General features: G+C 41.3%; 1 protein-coding gene across 5 annotated transcripts in view; it reads right to left on the reverse strand.

Annotated features, from left to right (window-relative positions):
* Window positions 1-273: 273 nt before the first annotated feature.
* Window positions 274-10,852, reverse strand: part of LOC725189 (protein bric-a-brac 2) — a 220,487-nt gene continuing 209,908 nt past the window's right edge. For 2 of the 5 annotated variants that reach the window (XM_026446286.1, XM_026446284.1), the window contains 4 exons: window positions 10,213-10,390; window positions 9,165-9,250; window positions 7,778-8,014; window positions 274-7,674 (listed from right to left, as the gene is read on the reverse strand). In XM_026446286.1, coding sequence (XP_026302071.1) covers window positions 7,181-7,674; window positions 7,778-8,014; window positions 9,165-9,250; window positions 10,213-10,390 — 995 coding nt within the window. In that variant the 3' untranslated portion in view covers window positions 274-7,180. Of the gene's footprint in view, window positions 7,675-7,777; window positions 8,015-9,164; window positions 9,251-10,212; window positions 10,391-10,852 lie in introns of those variants that run through there. The other 3 variants (XM_026446291.1, XM_026446289.1, XM_026446285.1) reach the window with 2 other exon arrangements.

Here is a 10,852-nt window from a genome sequence, read left to right on the forward strand (position 1 = left end):
TTTCTGTGAAGAATAATATTTAAATCATCACGTGCATGGAATGATAAAAATGTAGGAGATGATGGGTATGATGTGCGATTCAGTGAAAAAAAATCGTATTTAATTTCTCATATTTATTATTGCATACTGTTTATGTTAGTATATTACTTAGGTATACGTGCCAAATAGCAACTTAAATATATGATTGCGTGATTCATCTGTTTGTTTCACCCGTCAAGCACGGATAGGTAGGTAGGTGGGTAGGTAGGTAGGTAGGTAATGTAACGCTTACTCTACTATATATAAGGTGTATTTATAATTATAGCATATGTTGGTAGAACGTCATCTTACATGCTAATCGGTAATAAATAAAAGAGGAATTCGTAATGGGTGACAGGTTTTGCTTGCATCCGTGACTAACGTAAACTATTTCCAAAGCCTCGTATTTGAGGTTGTTCGGAAGGAAACGGAAACAAACGTCGCTTCGCGATTCGTCACGGGTACACACACGTTTCGAGCGTTTTCTTAAAAGTCACGCGCGCAACTATTCGTATAGTGTGTCGGTTTAATCAATTCGACTATCTACTCAAAAGAAATACTTTGTTTTTTTAATGTAAATAGAAACAATAGTAACTATAAACTATCGCCATCTGCAAAGAAACTTGCGTTTATCGTCATTTTTTGGACAGCGAGCGTCTTCTATTGTAAGCTGCGACAATTTCGAAATGAATCGATCGAGATTAGAAACTGAAACGAAGACAATTAGACACAATTCGCAGGTTCACGCGATCGAGGTTGAAAAGTGATAGAAACATGTATATAACAACCGCAATAACGATTCGGAGACATTCTCTAAATTTCGAGGTAAGAACTGGTCGGAAATTGCTACGATCAACTTCGATCGCGAGAGCGCATTACGTGGTCCTTTTTTCGATTTCGCTCCTAATTATTCGCGAGGCACTGGTCGGAGGCCATCCGCGCTCCTCAACTTTATTCGCAAGCGCCTTTAAAAATATTTTATCCGTACCTTTTAGAAACGCCTTTCTACCTCACGCTACATCGACCAATGCCTCCCGTTAGCGCACTATGGCGGCAAATTCAAATGAAACAGAGGCTCGGATCTTAAATTACATAAAATACCTTTTACGGACAAATAAATATATTACAGGTTACGATAATAAAGATGAACTTTGTCGTATAATAATGTTGCATCCTTCTATTTACAGTGAACGCGCGATTGTGCTTGTTTGTCGCGTAGCATATTGTGTGTTTCTTCTTTAGTGTATTTTGTTGTTCCAAGAATGTGTTTCTCTGCTTTCAACATCACTTTATCTCACCTCGTTTTCTCTTTTCGTACGCTCGTTTACATTCTTTCCATACACTCGGATCTCTTACCTTTTCCAGTACTTATTTTCTCTCTCTCTCTTACATTATACTTCTTCCCTTTATTATCTTTTCACTCTTTATTTTTTCGCTTATCCTTTCAATTCTTTCAAACTTTCTCTTGTTTCACATTTTTTTGAGCATGTGTCGTGTAATGTATATGTGTGTATATGTATATGTGTATATGTGTGTATGACATCGCTCACAAATGCGTAGGTAAAGTGGTCGGGTGCGCGTGTAATGTTTGTGGACGCATACGTTGGATATTGCCCCACGACTGGGTGTATACGATTAAATAATCGGATTCTGAAAAATGTGCGGTTCTATTGTTCGACTAATAATTTCTGTAAATTAGGATGCCACCTATAGTTTAGTCTCGAATGTATAGCCGTTACCGCAGCAGAATAACGCGTGTCGTTCCACGTTGTCCTTCGACCTTCGCGTTCCTTCCGCTGTCGTAACGTCCCTTTCGTTTAAACGCAGTTACGTGTTACATCCTGTAAACTAGTCGTAAATCGCGGATACAGGGATTACTACGCTTCGTTATCGCTTTACTCTTACGGCCTGCTTGGATTCTTTTGAATGTTTCTTTTCTCTCTCTCTCTCTCTCTCTCTCATTCTCTCTCATTCTCTCATTCTCTCTCTCTCTCTCTCTCCATCTTCTCCATGTTCTTCTTCTCGTGTATACGTGTGGCGCGTATGTCGGGTCGATCATTATTATAATAAGACAATTACATCTCGAAGCTAAGGCGAAAATAAAGGAAAGATTCGGCGCGTGCACGTAATACATCTCTTCTTCAGTATTCCTGTATTCTTGAAATCTAGAATGAATGTGTTAAAAATTTCGTTTGCAATTGCGGCCGAGTGTGATTCGCTGCCTCGTTGCCTGACACACGTTCCGCTCGCAAACTTTTCCTCCCTCTTCCCCATTCTCATGATCGTGCGAGATCTTTCGCAACACTTTTCCACCCGTTCGATCCATCTTAGCCGGGCCGCGTTACACTTTTCCACTCGGATTCACTCAAAGAAATCGGGAAGATGGACGCGCAAGATGGATCGAGAAGAGCGGGAAAGCTCGAAGAGCGAGACGATGGATCGATATATATATATATATATATAAGGCGAGCGAGACATGAGGCACAGGCCACGAGGACAAATGGGATATAGGGATTTATTCCTCGAAAGTGGTATACTAGTGTCACGCCTGTCCGTCCTTATGTTGCCTCGATAAAAATTCTAAGAGCTACTTTGTCTTCGACTCTAAGATCCTTACTTTTTTGTCTTAACTTAATTCTCCCCGTGAACTTTTGTTTCGTCCTCGACGACGTTTGAACGGAAAACTGCATCATCTTCCTTCAACGTAAAACGCATCCAGCAGCAACCTTTATTAGCGTCAATATATCAATTTATGTATATATATACTTTTTTTTTTTTGTCTCATATATATTTACTTTACTTTGTGTCCTATATCAATAATAGCGTATTAGATGCATTTTTTTTTTTTGTTCACTTACACCTTATGTATGTAATATAAGTATCTTTGTTTTTTTTTTTTCATCTGTTCACAGATATATCAAAAATGCGCAAACGAAAGATTCTCGAAATATCCGTTCCCTCTGATAATTTAGTTACACGCTTCTCTCCTACTTTTCATCCCCCCTTCCCTCCCCCTGTTTACCATCCATCTTCGCTCTTTCTATCTCTCTTTCTCTCTTTTTCACTCTCACTCTCTCTCTCTTTTTCGCTCTCACTCTCTCTCTCTTTTTTGCTCTCGCTCTCTCTCTCGTACAAGCGAATCAAAAAGAAACGTTTACGAGAATATGCCATTCAGGGTATTACCGGTGGTGGGTTGATCCAAAACAGAAATTTTGTCGGGTTTTTGCTTGTAGATTTTGTACATTCGCTCTACACGCACACAAAAGTTTCGTAGACACATTGCGTAATCGATGGGAAAAAAAAAAAAAAAAAAAAAAAAAAGAAAAACAAAAACAAAAAAACTACCCACTATCCCAGTCAGATCCGAGATTCGAATCGATCGAGAAAATCGGGGTATCACATATTGTTCAAAATTAAAGCCAACAATTTTATTTATTTATTTTATTCTTCTTTTTTGCAAAATATTCGAGTTCCTCCTTTGATTCTATCCTCGACTATAACACCGTGCTGTTTAATCCTCGCAGAAATCGCGCAGCGTCGCTAACACTTCGAGACGAGACGAAGAGAATATGTATATACGTACTATAAGGAGTAGTTAATAGTTTTTGTTTTACGCAACGTCCCCACAAATAATTCTTTGTATCTTTGTCATCTGTACTTTTTTTTTTCTTCTTTTTTTGCTTTTTCCTCTCTCTTTCTTCCTTTCTTTCTTTCTTTCATTTTGTTTCTTCTATTTCTTTTCCACTTTTGTCGGAAAATGATTCATTTGGTGATGCGGAATTTCGAATGATTTTTTTTCATCACGTACAAGTGGTCACGGTCTACGGGACACGTAAATTTTTTTTTTTTTTTTTTTTTTTTGTTTGAAAGGCACTTGCTACTTTTTTTTTTTTTTATACAATATTAATTTTAATCTTTTCCACATTCTCGCCTGTTCACATTCCCCATCCTTTTCTCTCGCACACTCTCTCCCTAACCCCCCACTATCGTTCCGCTAATTCTTTCTCGCAATTTCGTTCGCGGCTCTTTGAAATATATTTTTTTTTCTCCCCCTCCCCCTTTTCTTCTTCCAATTCCATCTCCTCGCTTTGACTCACGAGTTTCTTTTGCTCCACCCTGCCGCTGGTTTCGTTCAAATTTACCTTCTCGTTGAACACATTAAGCCTAAATCGTAATAAAATCTTTTAAATTCGCGATCTATTATTCTTCTTTCTTTCCTTCTTTTTTTTTTTTTTCTCTCCTTTCCTCAATCGATCATCGCTCTCTCGCGTGTCGTTCCGATTTTCACGAAAAAATAAAACGTGCTAGATCGGCACTTTTTTTTCTCGTCGACCGAATATTTATTTATTTATTTATTATTATTATTATTATTATTATTTTTTTTTTTTTTTTTTTAGTTTCATCCAAAAATCTTTTGTATCAAGAATAACGCGTTTTAGAGAATTTTTTTTCCCGAATTTAATTTTCTAATCGCCGATAATTAACTTGCTAATCGATTCCTCTCGGAACTTTCGTACAAACCGTTTAAAGCTTCCATAGGGGAGTGGCGCGAGAACAACGTTTTCTAAAAAGATTGCCTAAACAACGTATAACACGACGGATAGCCTCTATACGCCCCCATCTTTCTTTTTTCTTTTTTTTTTTCCTTTTTTTTTTTCTCTCTCGAGCAAAAGCGAAAAGCGATGGTCTTTTCCTTTTACAGAAGGCCACTTCGAATTTTTTTTTCTTTTTTTTTTTCTTTTTTTTTTCTTTTTTTTATTTATTTTTTAATACTTACAAAGAGTCACTCGAACCAGTGTGCCAACTTTAAAAAATTTGCTTTATTTTTTTTTTTCTTTTTGTTTAGAAAATTTCGTTCTCTCTGTCACACGCTCTCTCCCTCTTCCTTTCTCTCTGTCTCTCCTATCCCATTCGCTCTCTCATTCTTCCCCATCCTGTCCACTTCACTTTCTCTCTCTCTCTCTCTCACACACTGTCTTCCCCCTCTTTCTGCTCCTAGGCTGATGACTAGGCTCCGGATACGAACTCGCTCGTAGACGTCGCACGAGATCTCTTGAACGGCGGTTCGTGGCAAGAACGATCGAGGAGTAGACGCGAATCGAAATTTGAAAGAAATTCCGTGCTGAATTATCGGTCGAGTTGACTGTGTCGCGCGTTAATAATTCAACAATCGGTCGTCCAACAACGACACCAGATCGGTGGCCAGAATTTGAACGATTCCGAAAAAGGGGAGCGGCCGGTTTTGTTTCGACGGCTACTCGGCTCGTATTGTTCTTCGATTGTCGAGGATCGAGGGTCTTCTCTCGCGAAAAGTCGTACGCGTATTAATATGTAAAATTTTGAAAAATAGCACGATCTTTCCGAAAATAATCCATTCATCCGCGCGCGCCACGCATCCACATCATCGTCGCTTTCACACACACGTCCAGATTTTTTTTCTTTCCAAAAAAAAGTTTTCACTCATTCATATTTCGCATTGATATTGATTACAGGCAATCTCGCGCATTTATCGACGCATTTTCTCTTGTTCCAAATTCAATGAATTTCGCGGTAGTGAGTCGTCATTAATTTTTTTTTTTTTTCTTTTTTTTTTTCTTCGTTTCCTAATCTCTAAACCTTATAATTTTTTATACTTGGCATACCCCAAATATGGCAGGAAGGCAATCATTACACTTAATAAAGTACAGCAATCCGTTTTTGTTTTGTTCTTTCTCGCGTGCTTAACGCGATCGCACTTAGTCGAACAACATTTTCTTCTTTTTTTTTTTTCCCCCTTTTTTTCGTTTTCCCTTTCATTCCGTAGAGATTCAGTCGTCGTCGTTTTGATTGAAAAATCGACGAACGGTCGCAAGAGAATTTTGTACATCTCTTTCGCACTCGTAAAGATTCTTTTTTTTTCCCCCGTTTTTCTTTATTTTCTTTTCTTTTTTTTTTTTCTTTTTTTTTTTCTTTCTTTTTTTTTTTCTCGGAAGCGCAACGTTTCTCCAATCGATCCCCGCGTTCTACGAACGCCCTAATTTCCACCAGTCGTCACCCCTTTCGCAGCGTCTCGCTGCCAACTACTACACCTTATTATTCGCTCCCCAACCGCCCGGGTGGATGCACGGGGACGGTTGGTTTCTTAATAAATCGGCGAGTCCCCGATATATTAAGCCGCGTCTCGCGAAACCGCGGCGGGAATACTGGCTCGTGATACAAGATCTCACCAATTACTATACATTTGGCATATTAAACGTATGGTATATATGCATAAGATATATAAATCTCGAGTGTAAGCGTGTGTCCGTGTAGCACGCGAATTCTCCCTCCCTTTCTCTCCCTCCCTTTCTCTCCCTCCCTCTCTCTCTCTCTCTCTCTCTCTCTCTCTCTCTCGCTCTCTCTCTCTCGCTTTTCTACGCGTCCACCACGCTTTTTTGACGCGCAGCCGGATGCCTCGCAAAGAAGAAATGTCGCGGGTTCCTAATCGAGCGATTAGCTACGGAAACGTTCTCTCTTAAAATAGGCGGCCTTGGAGGCTGCGAGCGATCGCGATCGATGCTCGAGGGTGTCTGTCTGTCGGTCGGAGGAGGGAGGTTTTCGTAGTATGCGAGAGATCCGAGGGGATTCGAAGGATCGAGCATCGATCGGGTGTGCGTTCCCTGTAAACGTCGTCGCTTCCTCGACTCGCGGGACTCCCCTTCTTCTCTCCATTTCCCCCTCTCTCCCCCGCTTTTGATTGTAAATCTCGTCGAACGATCTCGTCGAACGAGATCGCTCTGATATATATATATATATATATATATACATATACATATATGAATATATATTTATATACACATATATGTATATATATATATATATACACTGCAGTGTCGTCGCGAGGACGAATGATCGACCGAATACGGACCGTTCGGAGAATGGAAGATGCGCAATCGGTGCTCGGACTCGACGCGATTATCACCGTGCGAATCGTCTACCTTCGAATAATCCGTACAGTCGAGCGTCGCCTCCCCGTGGACTCGGCTCTGCGCGATGCTCCGTCGATGATTGCGACGATGGCAGAATCCCGTTAAAAGGATCGCGATGGAAGTGAGACGACGACGACGACGACGACGACGACGACGACGCTGTTCCGCCGATCCAATGGTAATTAGCTCGTTCCGTCTCGAGCCTGCCTTGCTTACTATTCGCAACGCGAGTCCGTCAACGGCTCGAGCTTAACGGGGATCTTGTCCTTGTCCTTGAGCCCGTGCGGACTCTTCACGAGGTCCGCGATATCCTCCTGAAAAAGGGTCTCCGGCCGGGGGCTGACGAAGCTTCGTGCGGGTTTGTAGGTCATTCCGCTCACGCCGATTCCGACTTCCACGCTGCTCGGTATGTGGCCGGGATCCATGAGGGGGCCGAGGGGGCTGGCGAGGGGGCTCTCCATCGGGCTCTCGGGCGGGCCACCGCTGCCCGGGCTACCCAGGCCTAGGTTCAACGGCGAGTTGCCGGTGTTCCCGCCGTTGTTGCCGAGCAGAGGCCCGCTGTTGTTGTGGTGATGCTGGCTGGCTTGCATCGCCGCCTGTAGGTTCGACGTGAGGCTCGTGGACAGGTTCGTGGAGAGATTCGTCGCCATCATGTCGTGCTGTTGCGAGTGCGCCGCCGCTACCATGCTGCACATTTGATGCCGCAGTCCTGTTGATAGAAGAGTTTTTTTTTTTTTTTTGTTATTAATATTGTTATTTTCGTGTTTAGGAAGGAGTGTTTGCGGAAGAGGAGAATTTTTTATTTTCGTTACCTTGAGCGACTGCGGCAACCGCGGCCGCGGCTGCCGCTCCGGGACTGACCGCCCCTTCGGGACCGTTGCAAGCTGCGTAATTCGCCAGACCAGGGTACATGGTTGGCTCTTCCTTCACCATGTGCGGGGAATGACCGTCGCGGAACACCACGGCTCGGATCACCCCGCGAATGTGCTCGTCCGGCCAAACGCCTAGTAGAATCCTTTGCGGCCTTCCTCTACCTTTTGGGCGAAGATCTATAGAGCAGGAGCAGGAGAAATGATAAGTATCTTTTTATATATTAATGTGTGTGTATTGTTTTGACTTTCGACTCGACGCGATCGATTCAATTGATTGGATAATGAAAATGAATTTCTATTCTTTTCCATATTACTTTCAGTCGATTTAATTTTTTGATGAAAATTGTATATTTATGTACAAGTCGGAGAAGAATCGAAGAATCGTGTATAACTTGCTCGACGAGTTATTATCGTTTTCGAACATATTTCGCACTCGAGTCGGGAGAACGTTATTATATGCGTATATAATTTATGTATATTGGATTGGATAGGAAAGTTATGTCGGTTTTTGATTTTGCTAAGATAAACAATTTCAAATGTGTAGCGCGCGTTATATATTTATAATAAATTCATTTTATCCGTGTGAAATATATTCTATTTCCCGTCTAAACTTAGAGATCAATGTAAACTAACAATAAGCCGTTGTTGAACGTGGTAAAATATATCTATGTTTTCAGTGGTATTTCACATGTATTATATATGAATTTAAATGGGATATAAATGCAGCGGTATCGCTGCAAAGAAAAAAAAAAAAATATTTGCCATTCGCTTTGCAAAAGTGAACGTATCGGTAAACGGTTAACAACTCTCCTTAATCGATATAATTTAATCCTTTCCTTTAGACGGATTTTTCTTTCTCTGCCGATGAATACAATGATGAAGGAATGTCTTTTGTCACAGATTCAGAATTGAAATATAAATGCGACCACTCGATAATTTAAAAGTTTATATCAACTTATCGGATTATTATAAGGATTTCGAGCGTGATACTAAAATATCCGAAACACTTTTGATTTTTCTATTAGACAATAAATTTGAGAAAATTTCCATAATGGGATTAAAATTTCACTTCTGATAAAATATTCTTGGCTCTTATCGATGATAAAAAGAAAATTCATATAAAAATTAATTTCAAACTTAGGTTCTCGAAAGGGTTAAAAAAAGGGTTGCTTTATACGTTTTATTATATAATAATAGCAATAAAAAAATCGGCATTTACATTTCCACCAATCCAATTCCACGATATAAGAAAAAAGGAGACAATTTTTCTAATGTATACATTTTTTTTTTCTTTTTTCAGGCAAATTCCTGAAAATGGTGAACTTACCAGCTCCGCCATCGGCGCTCGGACCTAGCATATTATGTACTCGATTGGCATACAAGACGAACGTCGGGTAAGGGATGTCGTATTTCCTGTAACAAAATGTCACGAAGCGTCTCACAATCGGGAGAATTAAATTGCTTGGTACGATTGCAGATCGTTTTGCTTGGTCAATCCGGGTCAAGAAAAAAATCGATTCTCGTAAAAATTCTCGTAAATATTATCGAATTCGTTCCGCGAAACATTGCCCGATCGAAACGCACTCGCGCTCGCACAAAGGAAAAAGAACCTTTAACGACTACGCGTTATTACGCGCGTACGATACGCGTTTTACGAGCAAGCTGTAAAAGTTCTTAAGTCGACCGCACGCCGAACCCAATGGCCAATTGTTTTCCCCCTGTTTTAACCCATTTACATCCGACACACATGGTTTACCGCCCGTGGTGGTAACCGCGATTCTCGCAACTAAATCATTTTGACCGAATCGCTCGAAACTTTCACGGCAAATTGTTCGCCCCGACAAAACAAACTGTAACGTGGCGGGAATTAATTTCGCTTACCCGTTGAAAAATAACTGTGGCGGTAACTGAAAAACCCGGTGATACTTTTGTCTCGAGTGATTAAACCGATCGATTTTAACGACGGCACTCGCAAATATTGCGACGTTAATCGTTTACCCCCACCCCCTCCTCCCCCCCCTCGTTATAATACGGGGGGATCGATTGAAAACGATTTCCACCGTTGGTTGCAACCAACCGGTCCGATGAACTTTCTTAGTTTAATTTGTCTCGTCGCGCCGCAAATATCCATCTAATAATTCAATTCTTCTTTCTTCTTCCCTAAACGGGAGGGAAATGTCTCATGCAGATGTAATTCGACCGGATTAAGTAGCGGCGCGACGAGATTCGTTTTTAACGCGAGAAATTCGGTTTTCCTTTGAAAACTTCAAAATTATCGAAAGGAGGGGAGGAGGGAGGGAGAGAGAGAGAAGGAAGTATTGCAATCGTATAGATATTGGAAAAGTTGAAGAAGGTGCTTGTTGTTGTATATTTACCTAGCGGCTTGGCTCAAGGATAATCCTTCCTTCAGGACGCTGAAGATCGCCTCCGCCATCGTTTCCGGTCTCCAAGATTTGAGCGGGCCACGTTCGCGAAAGCGCAGATTGTGGACCAGGCTCTGATTGGTGTTCCAACATTTCTGCCACATGGATTGCAGCTGATACTGGTAGCTGTCTGCTAGTTTACGCCCCCCGTGGAAAAGAGAAAACAGAAAAAGCCGAGCGTTAGTACGAGTCGTATCAGTTGGATCAGGGGGGGGAGAGAGGATACGTTACGTGATACAAAAGATCTGGGAGCGAATTGAACATCAACGATCAACTTTTCGATTTTATTTTCCCTTTTTTTTCTTCTTCTCTCTCTCTTTTTTTTTCTTTCCACTCGATATATTTCGTTTTCGTTATTCGTGACTCATCGCTCGGTTTCGTTAACGCGATCGATTCAAATCGATCGATCGAAAAGTTGATTCGCCGTGTTACGCGAGCGTGTAAACGGACGCGCGTCGATTCGCGCGAACGAATATATGCAAATGAATTGAAAGAATCAAATTGAATCGAATCGAATCGAATCGTTTCGAGAGCGACGACGATTCGAATTCGACGAAATCGATACAAGCCGTACGACATAATATAAATAGGG

Source organism: Apis mellifera, linkage group LG1, assembly GCF_003254395.2.
Source record: "Apis mellifera strain DH4 linkage group LG1, Amel_HAv3.1, whole genome shotgun sequence".
In the NCBI taxonomy this organism is placed as follows: Eukaryota; Metazoa; Arthropoda; class Insecta; order Hymenoptera; family Apidae; genus Apis; species Apis mellifera.